The sequence below is a fragment of the Episyrphus balteatus genome, chromosome 4 (assembly GCF_945859705.1).
Source record: "Episyrphus balteatus chromosome 4, idEpiBalt1.1, whole genome shotgun sequence".
NCBI lineage: Eukaryota > Metazoa > Arthropoda > Insecta > Diptera > Syrphidae > Episyrphus > Episyrphus balteatus.
In genome coordinates this window covers 32,768,103-32,788,464 of record NC_079137.1, presented here as the reverse complement: position 1 = coordinate 32,788,464, position 20,362 = coordinate 32,768,103, and the positions used below count along the sequence as shown (strand labels likewise).

The 20,362-nt window shown below is 33.7% G+C and overlaps 2 protein-coding genes across 6 annotated transcripts in view; one reads left to right on the top strand and one right to left on the bottom strand.

Moving 5' to 3' along the window:
* Nucleotides 1–1,209: 1,209 nt before the first annotated feature.
* LOC129919154 (dynein light chain roadblock-type 2-like) lies at nt 1,210–1,834 on the bottom strand. The gene is made up of 2 exons (XM_056000001.1): nt 1,682–1,834; nt 1,210–1,617 (listed from the first exon to the last, which is right to left on the bottom strand). The coding sequence occupies exons 1-2, from the start codon at nt 1,697–1,699 to the stop codon at nt 1,270–1,272; spliced, it is 366 nt and encodes a 121-aa protein (XP_055855976.1). The 5' UTR covers nt 1,700–1,834; the 3' UTR covers nt 1,210–1,269.
* Nucleotides 1,835–3,793: 1,959 nt separating this feature from the next.
* The window catches only part of LOC129919635 (dystrobrevin beta), a 177,863-nt gene continuing 161,294 nt past the window's right edge, over nt 3,794–20,362 (top strand). For 2 of the 5 annotated variants that reach the window (XM_056000584.1, XM_056000586.1), the window contains exon 1: nt 3,796–4,704. The gene's annotated coding sequence lies outside the window, so the exon portion shown is untranslated. Of the gene's footprint in view, nt 4,705–20,362 lie in introns of all 5 variants that reach the window. The other 3 variants (XM_056000583.1, XM_056000587.1, XM_056000588.1) reach the window with 3 other exon arrangements.

The following is a 20,362-nucleotide window of genomic DNA, read 5'->3' as shown; positions in this document are numbered from 1 at the left end:
TTTCGACTTCTAACGCCAGGTAATTAGTCAAAAATATTAAAAAAAAAAAAAAAAAAAGAAAAATTGATGTAAGTAGATCTATTGAAACTCAATACTTTTTACTAAAACAGCTTTTCGATTAAAAAATTATTTAAGCTATAAAAAAAATAAAAACTAAAAGAGCTTATTTTTTTTATAAAAGGGGTGCGCGCAACCCCCAAACATCATCGAAAAATTCTGAAAAACTTAGGGTAGCATTATTTTGTGTCGAGAAAACAAGTTATCGATAGAGCAAATTAAAATAATGAAAAAATGATTTTTTTGGTCCACCCTAATGTCCATATATACATATTTTTATTTGGTTTTGCTGAACTATTTTGGTTCTTATTTAGAACTTCTAAACTCTCCCATTTCCAAAATTTTCACACATAAAAAAAAAAGATTGTTATGCCATTCTTATTTTTTAAAAATTGAAATTTTTCACGAAAATCCAAAAAATTGGGCTTTCGAAAACTTAATATTACGGCTACTTAAATGCTTCCATATAAAAATCGATGAATTCAATTACGAGAGATAACAATGAGTGACTACAACCAACTTTTTTAAAATGCTTCCCTAGGGACGTAGTACGCTTTATAGGGATTTGTTGAACATAGTAAAATGGCCTATTTAGTTTTTTTTTTGCAAATTTGTTGTAAAAGTATCCTGAGACCGAGGCTGCTAGCAGAAAAAAAGGCTCAGGGAGGCAGGTAAATAAACAACTCATTTTTCGGTATAATCACTTTTTGCTCCCGTAAAGCGTAAACAATAGTCGCTGACCATGTTTAAAAAAATTCAAAGTTATTGAATCATACAACGATTTAAATCGGATAATAGAATAAATTCTCATTAAAATAATATGCACATTTGACAAAATTTGAAAAAAATCGAAACAAACATTTTTTTTCGAACGGCACTGTAGGATGTGGCGCTAAAAAATATCGGCGTCACTTCTCTATATAATTATTTAATGAAACGACTGCTCAATTATGCTGGAAAGCCATAGAGATTTTTAATCGACACCTTGTGATCTGCAAAAGACGAAAATGACAACAATTTTATCTGAAACCACTTTTTTCCTTTCATAATTTTGGGTAATTTCAGCACCGAACTTTTGATTTTTTAGTTTTAAGACACTGCGAGTACTATTTATTACCATTCGCAGATAATAGAAGAGATTAAAGATAAGAGTAACATTTTAAATTATAACATTTCTATTGGTTCTTCGATGCGTCTCCATAAAAAAAAAAATCACAAATGCCTATCATCTATTTTTTCTATTCTTGGCTGAATCATATCTATGGCATTTTGCACAACCATAACTGTGATTTTCCCATCTTCTGCCACAATAGTTTCATCCGATTTTGTCCGCACACGCAATCCCAAAAGTTCGTCTTCAGGATCAATTTGTAGTAACATATATCGAACTTTTTGATAAAGCATTTCATATAGACCACTATATTCTACAGCACGCTGGTGTTCCATTGTGGTTCGGATCGGATTCGCCAACTGATTAAGTACGATAACATCTTTTACACCTGGTTGCTCCTGAAGAAGACGATACACTTCATCCACATAGCTTTTTGTTCTTTTTTCCGTCTTAAAAGAAGCAAAATTTTTTAATTTAATATTTTTTTGAAGAGTACCTAACACATTCGATTACCTTTGCAGGCTTATCCATATTTTTGATAAATCTTTTTATAGCATTCCCAAAGGTATGTATCACAATCACTGAACTGAAATGTCAGTTCTGAAAATAATTTCAGACAGTTCTTTGTGAACTAATAGAAATTGAGTTATTTAGGCAAAAGAAAAAAAAAAAATACAAGGATAAAGTTGGAATTTTCACAAAGGGATACACAAAACACAATATACATACATGTAGACATTTACTGAAGTGAAATGGCAAACGCGTACCTGTTTTATTACTTCCTTCCAACAGGTTGAAAACTTTCCAACTGAATCAACGCTAAAGGAATTCCTTACATCGGCATCGTATCCTTGTCGTATCCCTTAGCGATCCCTGTTCATTTATTTAACTGGGTCACTACGAATAATATGCTATGATAGTGGTTTGAGTTTTTTTTTCTGCAAATCGATTAAACAGAAAAAAATAGGGAAATTCAAGGAACAACTCTCAGGAACTTCATGCACGGCCAGATGATAGGGGTAGTAGTTATTTAAAGCTCATGTGTTGTAAAATGTTTCCTCAATCATTCTCAATTTCAAGTATGGAAATTTTATTCAATAGCTGAAGGAGTGTTTTAAAAACTAATGTTGCCATGTCGCCTTGTCGCCATGTCGCCATGTCGCCATGTTGCCTTGTCGCCTTGTCGCCATGTCGCACAGTGCGGCGATTGTATGGAGATGGTGGACAAAAATCAATTTTATAAAAAGGAATTGATTTGGCAAAGAAAAATTGTTGTAGATGTAATACAGAGAAATTCTAAAAAATTTGACGAAATTTTCACGCCCCCTGCCACGCCCACTTTTGTATATGATTATTTATATCTAGAAAACGGCGTGCACCATTTGATTCAAATTTAGGAAATTTGATTATCTAGATGAGTGTGAAAATTAAAAAATGTCGCCTTGTCGCCATGTTGCTTGTCGCCATGTCGCCTTGTCGCCTTGCCGCCATGTCGCCTTGTCGCCATGTCGCCATTAACACAAAAAACACGAGTATTGAACATCATATGATAATATCCTATATTATATTTAATAAAAATCATACAAATTTGTCAATAGCATATTAAAAAACACTTAAAAACCATAGTAACCAAAGCACCTTTAAACCTTAATTTTACCTCAAAAAATCACAATTTCCAACTTTAAGATCAGTTATTTTTTGTTTGCATTATATCCACCCAAAAATGTAATCACACTTACTTAGCTCAAGGTATTAGCTTCACATAAAACCGACTTTTCCATAGATTCTTGCAAGTGATTTTTTTAATTAAATTCCGCTAGATGAGTGATTTGTTTGCTAGATTTGTGATTTGCGCAAGCTTGAACTCTATTAAGATCTGCCATTAGTTTGGTCAAAAAGCGTTTTGTTTCAAATATTCATTTGTTCAAGAAAAAAATTCCCGAAAGGATTCAGTAATAGCGTATTTACTTTTGTAACTTATTTCAATTAAGCTGTTAGCCCTTCATATCAACTTCTAAATGAAATACCATCGAACTCAATATAAAATCGAAGAAACTTCCTAAACTTATCTGCAATAAATGAATTTGAAAACAAAAATTTAATAATTTTAATTTCTTTTGGATGACAACTCTCAACTTAAATCTCGTAAACGATATTCGAAACAACTACACCCTTAAAAATATTATGTAAAATAATGCGCATGATTTGCTCTTAAATAACTACAAATTTGAAACCAGTTATTCATTCATAATGTTCTCGAGTACGAAAGAGATGAACAGACTCTACCTTTTTTCACCTGCTGTCATATTAATTGATAACAATAAAAAAAAATACAATAATCAAAGCGAGATGAATCTATTGTTCATCATGCAATTACTCATTCCTATACATATTTATTTTGTGTATTTAAGAGAATATTTTAACTTTGATTGAAAATATATTCTCTCTTTTCTTGTCACGAGAAATAATCAATTTTTCGAGCGAAGTCCAGAATTGCATGGAAAAATTTAACCACCCACTCATGTAACGTATACGAGATAAGTGATATAAAATACTAAACTAACTTGTCATTTTGTGTCTCCGAAATTGCACCAAAGGGACAAAAAAGTTAAGAGAATACCTTATCGACACGACAACGACTCAGAACAGGGATGCCATCATTCTAGTTCATTGAATTCGCTCCCTAACTTTATGCTGCTGGCTGTCATTTATATTCATAGCAATTCCGAGATTGCGACTTCTGTGATTCCGTCATTCGTTCTCTTCCATTCGACGGCGAAAGGTGTGTTTGGTGTGTTGTGCGCTTCGCTTCTATATGAGTCTCCAGAAATAAATTTCATTTTATTCTTTTCTTTTGGGTTTTTGCTCTTGTCTGGTTGTAAATTATCGTTTTCATTCTTCTCAAAACTCGCTTTGTCGGTGAATGCAAAATAATCCAAAGGCGGTTCGATCTGTTTGATTAATTGCAATATTCTAGCGACGATTTAAAAATTCTAATCAGAAACTGCTGCTGTTGCAGGTGTATAATAGCGCAGCGCAAAAAAATTATTGTTAATTTCCCAGAACGTGGCTGGCGAAAGAAAGTTTTGCGTGTTTTGTGTCTGACGACGAGAAAGGCTACCTAAAGCGCCACTGTTTTCTCAAAAGATAAAAAATAAGAGGGAAAAAAGTGCAAAAAATAAGAATCTGCTACAGATTTTTGTGAAAATTTTCACCCGAAAATTGTGCCGCATCAATAAATTGAAATTCTTTAAAGTGTTCTTTTCGTGATTTGGGATTACCTACCTACTCTTTTTTTTCGGGTGATTCTCAAATTGGTGTTGGTGTTCGTGTGGTAACGACACGACGAAAATATTGCGCGTGTGTTTGTGTTCACCCATCAGTCAGAGTCAGCTCTGAAAGCCGTAAAGAATTACTATAGCCGATTTTTGTTGTTTTTGTTGAATAACAAGAACAATCAAATAGTAAATAAACAATAAAAAAAAAATAACACCGGAGAAGGAGTACAGTTGCGGAATTTCATTTTGAAATCAGAGGTTAGTTTTTTTTTTCTTTCATTTCTTGGGGGATTTTATGTGCTCTCCCCACACACTTTGATGGAGTTCTCTGCAAAATCGAAGGGAAAAGGAGTTCGTTTTTTTGTAGGTAGTTGTTGTCTCCTTTCTTGGGTTGGCGAAGGAAATTTAGAGTTGCCAGAGTAAAAAGTATGATGAAAAAACTGAAGGTTATTTTGGGATTGCGTTAAAATGTTATAGAGATGGGTAGAAAGGGTTTGAAAGAAGTCATGAGTTAATTGTATACTAAAATCTAGTTCTATAAAAAATAAATGTTCAAAAAACCACTCGCATTTTGAAAATAAATTAGTGACAATATTGTATTGGTTTTCTTATGATTGCTAGTTGTTGCTGTCTAAAAAAAAGGGACATACAAACAAAACTATTGCGAATAGAAAAAATCGCATTCATTAATCTTTCCGTTGACCACTTATCTTAATTGTTTAATTTTTTGTGTAAATTGGCGCCCAACGCTGGCGCAATTGATAATTCCGACACATAAATTGGTCCATATGTAGTACATATTATGTACATTAATCCATATTTCTTCACCTTTATTAAACAAGAAACCATAGAGATTGTCTGATAAGATTATTACTGGCGCCCAACGTGGGCCTGTAAAAATTAAAAAGAATATTCAGCTACATCAAAACAAACATTTAAGATACATATTAATGGTCGACCAACGGTCAACACTGATATAATAAATGAAATGCTTCGGAAAATTAAAAATGTACAGACGGATAGTGGTCACATTTCTCTAATGTCATAAATTCTTTCTTTCATAACTTTTTATTTATTAGTCCTGTTTTAAGTTGTTTTTGCTAAAATACAAGAAAATTAGACGATTTGGTTGCAATTGTTGACATTTAAACTTCAACTAGGTACCATTCTCATAATAATTTCTTTTCTTAATCTCTAAACTCATTTTTATTGCTAATCCTCACCTTTCTAGACAGGTAATCGAAAATAAATATATGGCGAACCCATAATAGCAAATTGCTCAGTTTCATTCAGTTTTGTTTTCCAGTGAATTTGTTTTAACTATTTCTATTAAGGCAATAAAATCGCAATTGGTATTTTAATGAATAACAAACAACAAACAAGAATATGCATCTCAAAGGTAAATCAATGGCAAGAAAAGGCAAAAAATTAAGGAAGAAAATTCAAATGGTAGGTAGGGTAGAGTTGCCTAATTCCGGCCCTCTCCAGTACCCGGCCACCTTTCAGAAAAATCCTTATAACTAGTGATTTCGTAGGATTTATTCCAAATGAAGGATACCCGTCTACCCAAAATAGTAGCGAATCTAGCCATGGATAAGAAAACTTCCTTTTTTGAAAAGTGGATCGAGCTAGCGAGCAGAACAAAATGTCCGCTACATCTAGGACCTCCATGCATTGAAGAGATGAAAGCAGAGTTATACGATATAGTCCAAGTTCTCGATGAAAATTTGCGTGAATCATTTATTGAAGAAGCGCGGGCCTCTGTGTATAGATCCTATTACTCCAGGCTAGAATACAATCTTTGTACAAATAGTTACTTCAATGAAAATGTGGCAGTTGAAAAAATATCTACACTTTTCCAAACACGTGGAGAGCTACTACAAATAAACTACATACCCCATCGCCCAGACCTACCAATCGAATGCAGCCTATGTAACATGAACACCAGAGAGGATATATTTCACTTTGTAGGAGTTTGCCCAATGCTTATAGAAATAAGAAAACTATACCTTGGTAAAGCTATATATACCGTCGAAGAAGTTCTAGTTTTTTTAAATGGAAGCGACTGGGATACTCTCTTTAAATACGTCAAATCGGCACTCCGCTATAGAACCCAAATTTTAAGAGAAGAATTTTAATATTAAAAAAAAAAAATATATATATATATAAATAAATAAATTTGTAACTTAAAACTTATTAACTTTATATGCACATGCACCTATAAATAGTTATTTATGATATTCTCTAAATTTGTCAATCTGGCAGACGGCTTATTCCATGTCATTTAAGATTTGTAAAACTAAAATATGTAACACTCAATTTTGAAATTTAATAAAATCTAACCTAATCTAATCTATTCCAAAGTTTTTTGTAAAGTGATCCAATCGGGTATGGTTTTTTTTAAATTTTACTGCCAAAACCTAAGAGCTAATGCTTTGAAATGTTGTTTTTCTTATTAAATATATATTATTCTTCAAATAAAATAGGTTTTAAATGGGAAAAAGATGTGAATTTTGGTAATTTTAAGGGGGGCCGGAGATAGAACACAAAAAAAAGCTTTGAAATTCAAGAGTTTCCTGTATTCGGGCCCCTTTTATTAATAAAAGTTTAAAAAATGGGGAAAAATAAATACATTTTTAAATCATTTGATGTTATAACTTATTAACAATCAAAATTGTTTCTAAATTCTTAAAACACAAAAATTTAAATAAAAAACATTCAATTTATTTAAGCTTGACCTTATAAAGTCAGTGGCCGGAAATGGGACACTAGATGGCCGAAAATAGGAAACAAAGGCCGGATTTAGGAGAATCGGACTTTTTTATACAAAAACTTAAATAAAATATTTTTGGGAACTATTATTAACTATTTTTTAACCATACCGAAAAATTATTAAATAAAGTACATTTTATTTCAAGAATTATTCGTAAAATGTTGATATTCGACGTTTCTGTGCTTTATTTTATGAGACAGAATTCTTAAGGGGCCGGCTACTAGCAACTCTACCCTATATAGGAAAAAGTATTTCTCTTGAAACCCTTATAGATCAGAAAATATTATTTAAAAAGTACTTGTGAAACTGCTTTTGTAATTTTTGGGTGTAGATAATGCAAACAAAAAATAACTGATCTTAAAGTTAGAATTTGTGATTTTTTGAGGTAAAATTGATGTTTAAAGGTGCTTTGGTTACTATGGTTTTTTAAGTGTTTTTTAATTTGTTATTGAAAATTTTGTGTGATTTTTATTAAATATAATATAGGAGCATAATTTAAGTAAAATCTCATTTCATATGATGTTCAATGCTTTGAAGTTCAAAAATCGTGTTTTTTTGGGTAAATTTTTACATTAAGTGGATATAATTTAATATAATTTATAATTTATAATTTCCGCATTATTCCATTGAGAATCAATATTTATTTTAAAGCTTGATATATTAGCTTTCCTTTTGCATTTTAAGTTGCTGCGCATAGCTGCGACACCTATACATTTTGTTTTCATTTTCGAACTAGCCTTCCAGAAAAATAAAAATAATCGAAAACAAAATTATAAGGATTGTAATGTTAATTTAAAGCGACTTTTGGGTCGATTTTTTTTGCCATTAATAGGTGTATTAAATAAACTTTATTCTGTTTTTTTTTTTTTTTTTTTTTTAATTATTTTCCAAATTTTAAGACAGCAAATTTTGGATGTTTGGGTGTATAAATTTAAAATTAATTTCCTTGCACCAAAAGTGCTATCTTAATGCTTACAGGGGCATCTAATTTTTGTTTATGTTTAAAATATAAAAGACCTTTTTGATGGTGGCACTTGTTAATGCCAAAGTTATCGAAAATAGTCGCGGCGGGCGCACCAGATGTAGTACGAAAAATTGACTGTTCAGTTTTAAGGCGGTATCAATGAGGGTCAATCCAATACTGTATCATTTAATGGACCCTAACACAACTCCGATTGTAAAAAAAAAAAAAATAAATGAAAGGTTAATTAATGGTCCATAAATTAATTTACCAACTAGCCACGTAGAAACAAAAAAAAAAATTTTTTTTCTTTTAATTTTTCAAAAATGACACGACATTTTTGCATCCACTTTCTGCTTTCGTTTTAAAACAAATGCATAAAACTTAAAAAAAAATAGTTCTATTATTTTAATTATTTTGTTTTCAAAATTTTGATTTTGACAAATAATTTTTCAAAAACTGTTTCATAAAACAGCTTTATAAAAAAAACGGCTTTTGGCTTTACAAAAAGCTATAGCATGTTATTGTAGATGTAACCGTTTTTTTTTTCCAAATTAAGTCAATATTTTTACAAAATTGCCCCTCCTAGCTACACGCGGCGAATAGAACAAATTAAAAAAATTTGCATACAAAAAAATTATAATAAATAAAAATGTATTTGAAATACAAAATAAAAAAAAGTTTATAGCAAATAAAAATATTTTGCAATAAAACGTATTGCAAATAATAAATTTTCTGCATTGAAAAAAAAAAAAAAAAAAAAATAATGCAAATGTGAGTTAAATATATTTTTTTTTAATATTCATCAAATTTCTTACAATTTTGACAGTTTGTCCTTACATAAGGTGCAATATTATATAATATTGTTTAGTTGCAATAAATAATTTTTTTTAATGCAAATATTTTTCAGTTAAGATTATATAAAATTTTTTGTATGCAAGTTTTTGTCAGTTGCAATACATATCTTTTTTTTAATTTGTAATGGAAAACAAATGCATTAACAAAAAAAAAAAATTGATTTTTACAATCCTGGAATAGACCCCCCCTCCCATTTTTTGTCCCAACCCAACCATAACGCTATAGCTTTTTGGCACATTCCTCCTGAATCATATAAAGGGCGTAAGGGAATTAGATATGAAAAATTTAAGGGATGATTCTTGAAAAAAATTGTGAAAACACAACTGCGACGTCAAAATTTTTGAACAAAACTAGTCTAATCCGTTATTATTTTTTACAGAAAGCCTGAAAAATCGTCTTGAATGCTCAAATTTTGAAATAGACAAAACATTTTTCTAGGTATAGGTATAGGTATATAGAAAATATCATTTTTTTCTAAAATCCCCAAAAATTATTTTTTTTTCAATAACTCAAACGACTAACGTTTGTCCACTTTGAGAAATTGATAAGAACTAAAATTAATCCTTTGTCTACAATTAGAAGATATTCAAAAAACAAAATTTGCACTGAAAAATTCAAAAGTCCTCAAAATTTGCCCAATTTTTGTTTCTGAAACATTTTCAAACTTAAACTTAAGGCTTATGTTATAATAGAAAAGGATAAGAACTCTAGATTGCATAGATACAAAATAAAGACGACATCATTGTAGCGTGTCTACACGGCAGTTTTTACCTTTCGTGTAAACACACTACATCCCTGCCTAAGCATTCAGTTCGAAATGTACATAAAATACATACACATTTTCACTTTTAACTGTACGTTAAGTTTGACATGCCGCCATGGCATTTCCTTTTTTATTCATTCATTCATTCATCGTGGATTTGGCAAGTTGCCTTTTTCTTGTGCGCTAAAAACTTAAATCTAAAACTTAAAACTAAATTATATCTAATTAAAATTAACTTAAGAACTAATTAATATTTTAATAAAGATTATTTTATATTTAAAATTAATCATTTCGCGTTTCTTAATTATTAAAAGTATTGTGCCTATAAGAGGGCACAAATTGGTGACCCCGTTTTTTCAAAACGATTTATAATTTCGAATGGGCCTTTATACGGTGGGTTTAGACTTCCGCGATTCACCTCCTCTCGAACGTTACACATATATTTCGGAATAATATATATTTTACCGCGGAATATTTTAACGGTTCGAGTTCAATTAATTTTCATTTTTATTAAACGAATTTTGGATTAAAAAAAAAATTTTTTTTAAATGCCGGACGATGATAAAAGTACTGGTGGCACCGGTGGTGGAAACAACGGTGTTACACCACCCGCCCCCCCAATTCCAGCCGCTACTGATTCCGTCCAACAAACGTCATTGATTTCTATAAAAATTCCACCGTTTTGGAACAATCGGCCCGATTTATGGTTCCTTCAAATCGAAACTCAATTTCGATTGAAAAATATTACCGCAAGTAATACTAAGTACGATTATTTAGTAGCGTCACTAAATAATCAAACTATGGAATCGGTTGCTGACGTTTTGATTACACCTCCCGCGCAAAATAAGTATGAAAACCTCAAAAAGGTTTTACTAGAGCGAAATCGGGATAGCGAAGAAAGGCGGCTGGACGCTCTGCTAAACAAAGTTGAGCTCGGAGACATGAAGCCATCGGAGCTGTATAGGAGCATGGAGAGTCTGGCAAGTGGGAACGACCTCGTAAATTCGCCATTAGTTATGAAGCTATGGTTAAATCGACTTCCGTCGAATATTCGCGTTTGCCTCATGGCAGTTGAGAACTCCCAGACTCAAAGTGAGCTTTTTGCCTTGGCCGATAGACTCCATCACTCCTCAGCAGCTTCGCATGTCGCCCAAATTAATTCTCAAGTTCCTAGTTCTGATTCCGAACTTTTACAAAAATTAATTTTTAAAATCGAACGGCTTGAAACAAATTTTTCAAGATCCAACAACAACTTTAACAGAGCGTCCAGAAGTCTTTCTAGAGATAGGTTTGGAGGTAGACCCCGTTCGCAGAGTAGATCCAAAAGTGGAAATAGTTCGATTTGCTGGTTTCATAAAAAATTCGGGAATAACGCGAGGAATTGTTCAAAGCAATCGTGCACATTTCAGTCAGAAGCTAATAAATCGACAAAAAACTAATTCGCCAGATCTCAAATGCGGCTTTGAGTGAGGCAAATTTTTCACGCCGTCTATTTATTCGCGATAAAAATACAAAGTTTCAATTTCTAATCGACACTGGTGCTGAAATTTCGATAATTCCTCGCAAATTCTGCCAGCAAATCACACAACCAAACGATTTCATTCTACTTACTGCGAACGGTGGAAAAATTCATACGTACGGTTGCAAACGATTAACAGTTGACTTGAATCTTAGACGCGCTTTTGATTTCACTTTCGTTATTGCCGACATCGATCACCCTATTATAGGAGCTGATTTTTTACACAAGTTTAATTTGATCGTCGATCTTCGAAGTCAACGAGTAGTCGATAAAAGCACTAATCTTCAAGTCAGCTGTCTTTTCAAATCCGCGAACACCAGTTCTCCAAAACTATTTTCGATTCCAAGTGAATTCGGCGCTATCCTTGATGAGTTTCCCGAGCTTAAAGCTCCACCAGACTTTACGTTACCGGTCAAACATGACGTTGTCCACCGGATACAAACAGATGGTCAACTCCCTGCAGCTAGTGCCCGAAGACTCAATCCTGAGAGGTTAGCAATCGCGAAACGTCAATTTCAGCAAATGATCGATCTTGGTATTTGTCGCGTCTCAAAATCACACGTAGCTTCACCACTTCACATGGTTCCGAAAAAGAATTCTTTGGACTTCAGACCATGTGGTGACTACAGATGGTTAAATAAAGCGACTATACCAGACAAGCATCCGATCTCCAACGCTCAAGATTTTTCCGCTAACCTCGACGGTTGTGTAATTTTTTCAAAAATAGATTTGATTCGCGCTTACCACCAAATACCGGTCGCAGAAGAGGACGTTCATAAAACAGCGGTTATAACACCTTTCGGGCTTTTCGAATTTTTACGAATGCCTTTCGGAGTGCGCAACGGTGCGCAAACTTTCCAACGTTTTATGAATAGTGTTTTAGGTGACCTTTCATTTGTATTCGTGTACCTAGACGACGTTCTCGTTTCAAGCAAATCAGTCGAGGAACATAAAGCGCATTTACGTGAAATTTTTCGAAGATTGCAAGAGCACGGACTTAACGTTAATTTAGCGAAATGCGAACTAGGAGTAAGCAAACTCGATTTCTTGGGATACTGCGTTTCCGAAAACGGAATAATTCCTTCGCAAGAACGAGTAAAAGCAATTAACGAATTTCCTAGTCCCAGCTCCATCAAACAACTTCAGCGCTTCCTCGGCATGATAAACTTTTATAATCGTTTTATGCCAAATATGGCTTTCAAAGCTAAAGTTCTTTACGAACAACTAAAAAATATCAAAGTCAATAAAAAAGAAAGTAAAAAAGCAATTTTTCAGTGGTCTGACGTGTGTGAAGAAGCTTTTCAAGTTCTCAAAAGAGATTTGTCCGAGCGCACTATGCTTTTTCATCCAAAGCCTCTAGCGCACATAAGCATTATGGTAGACGCATCTAACGACGCTATCGGAGGAGTACTCCAGCAATACCATAATAGCTTTTGGGAACCTTTGGGTTTCTTTTCAACTCGTTTGAGCCCGGCCGAAAGAAAATACTCGACGTTCGATCGCGAACTTCTCGCAATTTTCAGAAGCGTTAAACATTTTCGGTATTATGTGGAAGGTAGACAATTTACCGTTTTCACCGACCACAAACCGCTCACAAACGCAATCTGTTCAAAAACTGAAAAATCACCTCGTCAAACGCGCCACTTAGAATTCGTAGCAGAGTTCACTACTGACATTCGTTATATCAAAGGTATTCAAAATATCGTCGCCGATACTTTATCGAGATCGTATGTCGAATTGATCGATTTTAACAATGTCAGCATTCCAAGTCTTTTAAAAGAGCAAGAAAACGACGAAGAGCTAAAGTCAATTTTAAAACTGTCAAAAACTTCTTTTAAGCTAGAAAAAACTCACATCCCAATAAATGATGTCGAAATATGGTGTGAAACTTCGACTGGAAAAACTCGTCCGTATGTGCCTGAAATTTTTCGACGAACAATTTTTGACAATCATCACAAACTTTCACATCCAGGTTCAAAGGCAATGCGTAAAATAATTACGGCAAAATACTTTTGGCCTAAAATGAATAGTGATGTAAATAGATGGACAAAAAGTTGCATTTCTTGTCAAAAGTCAAAAATTTCAAGGCACACTACGTCAAAGCACGGAAATTTTCCAGTTCCAGAAGGTCGATTTTCTCACATCCATATGGATCTCGTTGGTCCATTACCACCATCTCAAGGTTTTACTTATTTGCTTACCATCAAAGATCGATTTTCTTCTTGGCCTGAGGCCATTCCGCTGAAAAATATGAACGCTCCTACTGTTGTTTCTGCTTTTGTTCAAAACTGGGTTTCAAGGTTTGGAGTACCTCAAACGATCACGACTGATCAAGGAACTCAATTCGAGTCAAGTCTTTTCAAACAAATCTCAGAAACCCTCGGAACAAAACGAATCAGAACAACAACATACCATCCTCAAGCGAACGGATCAGTAGAACGGTTTCACCGACAACTTAAAGAATCTCTTCGCGCTCATGAAGATAAACAAAATTGGTATTCCAATTTACCTTGGACTCTTCTCGGTATTCGTTCTACTATAATCGACGACATAAATGTTACTCCCGCTCAACTTTTGTACGGTCAAAATTTACGTTTGCCAGCTGAATTAATTGAACCCAAACCGTTAAATCCGATTTTGAATTCAACAACAGCTAAAGAAATTACTCAAGCCATATCGCAAACTCGGCCATGTTCTAGTAGAAATCGCGAGCAAAAATACATTTTCGTTCCAAAAGATTTAAAAACTTGCAAATATGTTTTCGTTCGAGAGGAGGTGAATCGCGGAAGTCTAAACCCACCGTATAAAGGCCCATTCGAAATTATAAATCGTTTTGAAAAAACTTTTTCAGTGCTCATAGATAATAAAGAGCAAATTATATCTATTGACCGAATAAAACCAGCTTTTTACGCAAAAGACAGTGATCCTCAGCCAAAAACCAAACATGTAACTTTCAATTTGCATTAAAATTTTTTCAAAAAAAAAAAAAAAAAAAAATATTTCAGATTTTTCGATTTTGATTACTTATGAATTTATTGTTTAATCAATTATGTAATTCTCAAACCAAAATTTAATAAACAAAGTCAAAAATATTGTAAGGCCTTCTGCCAAAAAACTCACTGTACAAACAAAATAAAAAATGTACAAGAAATTTAAAAATACTAAAACTGTAATGAATTAAAAAAAAAAAAAAAAAACTTTACAATTATATAATTTGAAAAAAAGTATTGTATTAGTAAAACTTTCAAATGTAAATTTTACAAATATTATCAGTTATAAAACAGCCACATTTGCATTATATAAATAACTTCAATTTTAACTTAATGTAAACTTTTGTACGGCGGGGAGTGATGTAGCGTGTCTACACGGCAGTTTTTACCTTTCGTGTAAACACACTACATCCCTGCCTAAGCATTCAGTTCGAAATGTACATAAAATACATACACATTTTCACTTTTAACTGTACGTTAAGTTTGACATGCCGCCATGGCATTTCCTTTTTTATTCATTCATTCATTCATCGTGGATTTGGCAAGTTGCCTTTTTCTTGTGCGCTAAAAACTTAAATCTAAAACTTAAAACTAAATTATATCTAATTAAAATTAACTTAAGAACTAATTAATATTTTAATAAAGATTATTTTATATTTAAAATTAATCATTTCGCGTTTCTTAATTATTAAAAGTATTGTGCCTATAAGAGGGCACAATCATCCATTAAGAAAGCCACTGTGGCGTATGTGTAACTTTTTTTGTAAAAAAATAATTTTTTTTGAAAGTCGACAAACGACAGAAGTTTGAATTTTTGAATAAAAGAAATTTTTGATTATATCCTCTAAAAGTAGGCTAGAAAACGATGATGAATTTTTGTATGAAAGTTGCTATAAAAAATGGGGACTTCGAATTTTTCACTGAAAAAATAATTTTTTGAAAAAAACCTTCATTTTTGGTATGAATAAAGAACAAAAAAAAAAAATTTGAGCGTTTTTGGCGATTTTTCATTTTTCACTTCCTATAAAAATATGAAGTTAAGAGCAAAAACACTTTTTGAGGGGTTGGCAAACATGGAGAAAAGATGGACAAACAAATTAGAATATGTAGTTTGTTTCGGAAAATGTTGAGGTCGCTGTTATTATTATTGTAGAAAGTAGACTAGTAAATAAATATTATTATCAAGAGCTGTTTATGACGCGAAGATTCTGAGTAGGTAGGTATGTGCCTCCTTTTTAATTTGAAGAGTCAGTTTTCATTTATGGTTAAGTTACCCCAAGAGAGGCAATAGTATTTGTTTTTTTTTAAGCGTTTCAAAAATTTTAATCTCCTTCATTTGAAATACTAATCTGGTAATACTATCTGATATCTCCAAAAGTAGGTATTAAAAAAGAATCCCCAATCTCCACCAATGCGGGTGGATAATATTAAAATATATGAAAAAAAAAAAAAAATAAAGCCTAACTGCAGTGCGCAAAAGTGTGACTGCCTGCCATTGCCTGTTTTTCGCATACGAAGACTACCAACGATGACGGTGAAGGGTGTTCTCCCGTTTATCAATGTATTATTATTATTATTGTAGAACCATGGAACGGACGACGAATAGAGGAGGCACGCGTCCCAACCGGAACAAGGTTGAACGTTGAAGTGCGGAAAGGGAGCACTGTACTGTCTAGTAATTTTTAATGTTTGCTAGCAAATTTTTATTTTCAATTCTGTTTTTTTTTTTTTAAATCTTTTTTTTCGCCAGCATTTTTTTTTATTTTTTCTTCTGAATATTAACTCGAAAATGGAAATGTAAACATTTATTCCCGCAGGCGTTAAGCACACTGTTAAGTAAACATTTTTAGTATCATTTTAAGTAACCATATGACCAATAGTATTATCACATTGCATTGTTGCTGACACGATGGGAAATGATTTCTTACCAGTTCCCACTGAGTGTTCTTTTTAAGTATAATTATGTATTTTTTTGTATTCTATCACCCATTTTTACCTTTCCTACCATATCATATTTCCACCCAACTCCTACTTCTGCGTGAGACCAGACGAAATAAGATCATTTAATAAAAGTTCAATGTTTAGTCTCACGCGCTGAGTGTTCATTATGCTGACTTGTCATTTTTGGCAAAGTACCTTTAAATGATCGGCATAATGGGCACTCGCTGTCCAACCACTTTCAAGTGAACATCAAATAAAAATTGTAATCAATAATAATAAAAAAAAGGTGTTTGTATTTTCAAGGTTCTAAAGTTTAAAGAACATTTGGCGACCGTGACAGGACCTACTAAAAGAGTTTAGTGGCCTGTAAATTAATAAAACAAAACAAAATAAAAGAAAACAGTGTTGTGAAGTGAGTCGTTATTAAGAAGACTAAAAAAAAAAAAAAAAAAAAAAAAAAAAAAAAAAAAAAAAAAGAAAAGAAGTTCCTTTCAATTACTAACAATTCAATATAAAAAATAATTAAAATGGTGGCTACAATTGAAGAACTTACCAATCAGCAAGAAGCTGTAGGAAAAGAAATCTGTACACTTGCTCGCAATTACGGAAAGGATGGTCCAGGAAGGAAAACCCTGGATTATTTAAATGCGCGGTGGACAAGATTAAATGAATTATGGGAAGTATTCGACAATGTTGATAGCGAGATAAGAGACAATTATCCGCAGGTAACTGAACACGAATACTTCACTAAAGGTTTTTACGATGGGGTAAAAAAAATTCATGATCAAATGAAAGATGACATCATCAAGCGGTTTGCAGTAGCGGAAGAAGAAAAATCTGATGGGGCTATAGAGGAGACCGCAGCAGTCCATCCTCAGCCGGAGCAGCTAAAAGAAGCCCTCTTAGGACCAGCAGCCGTTAAGCCCCCAGCAGGGCATTCAGAGGGAGTTACCGCAGCAATTTCCAAATTTAACATACCACCAGGGCTGACAATAAAGCCCACTTTAATAGATGACACCAGTGTAAAGGTCAACAGGATGACTACGGATAGCAAATTCCGATTACTCTGCAAAATATTTCAAGGAGGTCTTAATAAGTGCCCATTGAAATTGCGGGAAACTTTACCGCAAGAATTTAACCAAAAAACAAAAACCCTAATGACCAATTGGGATGAAATAACAACAACATATAGACGACTTGGAGGCGATGCAGCTGTAGAAGATATACAGCTTTACTTTGAGCTCCAGGATGAATTAGATTTGAGGATCACCTGGCTACCAACTAATACATTGCCAGCTGAAACAGTTCAAATAAATCAAGGACGAGCAACAACAATCAAGCTTCCAAAAATTGAGATACCCAAATTCGATGGAAGCTATCTTAATTGGCCGCAGTTCTTCGATCTATACAAACAAATGGTGCACAACCAACCAATTGCACCGGCTCAAAAATTATACTTTTTAAAGACAAATCTTACTGGAGATGCCCAAAACCTCATTCAACATTTCCATGCCACTGATGACAATTATGAATTGGCTTGGAACACTCTAGTTGACAGGTTCAACAACAAGCGGTTGCTGTTATCCGCTCAGTTAAGCCGATTGTTCCAATCAAATACCATCGTAGACACTGTCAGAAGTCTCAAGAGGCTGCATGATACAACAAAGGAAGTCATTCAAGCCATCAACAATCTCGGCTATGACACCAGTGGATGGGACCCATTAGTTGTACATCTATTGCTGGAAAAAATGGACAAAGACACCCGAATGCTTTTCGAGGAATCCCTACAAGCACCAAGAATAACACCAACTCTAACCCAATTACTGGAATTTGTCGAATGCAGGTTCCAAGCCCTGGAGACGGTGAAATCAGATGAAAGGAAGAAAGCGGTAACCACCGCATCTGAAAATAGGGAAGTTTCAAATTGTCCATATTGTAAAACTAATAATCATAAGATCTTTAATTGTAAAAAATTTATTAATCTTTCAGTTGAGGATCGCAATCAGCAGGTGCGGAAGCTTCAACTTTGCACCAACTGTTTGCAAGGACATCGTTTCCCATCGTGTCAACGGCAACGTAGATGCAAGGTTTGCAACGGGAAACACAACACTCTACTACACTATCCAAATAAAAAAGATGTCAACGTAAAAAACCCAGCATCCGGTAAGTGTGATAATATTATTGGTCGGGTGGGTGAGTTTCCTTCAGGGTCCCATAATAACAATTCTCTAGGGGTCGTATTAAAGGGTCGCGAGGTATATCTCGCCACGGCGATTGTGAACGTCGTGAGTTCAAAAGGAACGCGTATTCCTTGTCGTGCTATGTTAGACTCGGGATCTCAATTACATTTTATTACAACATCCCTAGCCCAGCAGTTAGGGAGCATAAAGCGAAGAAAGGACATTCCGATTAGCGGAATTGGAGGCAGGGAAAGTCAGGCCAATTTCGTAATAAATGTTCATTTAGAATCCAGAACTTCATCATATAAAAGAACTATTGAGACCAGTATAATGCCAAAAATAAGTGATTATATGGCAACTGCATCTCTGGATAGGCAAACTTTGCAATTGCCCTCCAATATTCTTCTTGCTGACCCTAACACAATTAGTTCCAACCGCATAGACTTGTTAATTGGAGCAGAGTTATTCTTTGAGCTTCTTTTGCCGGGAGAATTTAAAATCTCAAACAATCTTCCTCTATTGCGGAATACTAGATTAGGATGGGTTTTAGCAGGAAGCGCTGTAGATTCTTCCCAAAATTCTCATTGTCATTCAGTGTCAAAACCTAGTCTGAGAACACTAGATAAAATGGTCCGATCACTGTGGGAAAGTGAAAATTTTGAAGTTGAATCGAAGGTCTACAGCGAAGAAGAATTTAAATGTGAAAAACATTTTAATGATAACGTGGAAACAACACGCCAGGGTCAGTACATAGTACGACTTCCTTTTAAGAAAGACCCAAACCAAACATTAGGAGGTTCAAAAGAAATTGCAAAGAAGCGTTTTTATTCATTAGAAAGAAAACTAGAAAAAAATGCAGACCTCAAAGAAAGTTACACAAACTTCATGGAGGAATATGAGCGTCTAGGTCATATGACTGCAATTCAAGAGCTTGACATACCAAAGTCAAATTATTTTCTTCCACACCATTGTGTAATTAAACCCGAGAGCTCATCAACAAAGCTCAGGGTGGTTTTCGATGCTTCTGCAAAGACGACATCTGGGTATTCACTTAATGACACCCTCATGGTTGGTCCAACAGTCCAATCAGATTTATTTTCAGTTATAGCCAATTTCAGATTACATAAATATGTATTCACTGGCGATATTAGCAAAATGTATCGTCAAATACTCATTCATCCAAAGGATAGAGCATATCAGCACATTTTATGGAGGCCAGATCCTAAGAGCACATTAAGAACATACCAGCTCAACACAGTTACGTATGGAATGGCGTCTGCCTCTTATTTATCTACAAGATGTTTGGTCAAATTAGCAGATGATTTTCAACATATATATCCTAATGCATCAAAAATTATTACAAAAAATATCTATGTGGATGACTGCCTATAACAGGAGCAGATTCTCTTGAGGAAGCCAAGTTGCTTCTCAATGAAACAATAAAATTATTAAGTCAAGGAAATTTTAATTTAACCAAATTTTGTTCAAATGATCCACGCATTCTAGAAAATATTCCAATGCAAGATCGAGAAAGAATGTTAACAATCTATCAGTCGGAGGTCATTAAAACCCTTGGTTTGGTTTGGGACCCAATTGAAGACACATTCAAATTTTGCTACAAGTACAATGCACCCAATGATTTAAAGATTACCAAACGCCGCGTTCTTGCCGACTTGGGAAAATTCTTCGATCCCTTGGGATTGATAGGCCCAGCCATATTACTAGGAAAAATATTTTTACAAGAACTTTGGAAATCTAAGATATTGTGGGATGAGAATCTGCCTCAAGAACAGGCTTATAAGTGGGTAAACTATTTATCAGAATTTTCTTCTTTGTGTGAAATTAATATCCCACGCCTTATCTTAATAGACTCAGCTACGAAATTAGAAGTGCATGCATTTTCCGATAGTAGTGAAAGCGCATATGGCGCA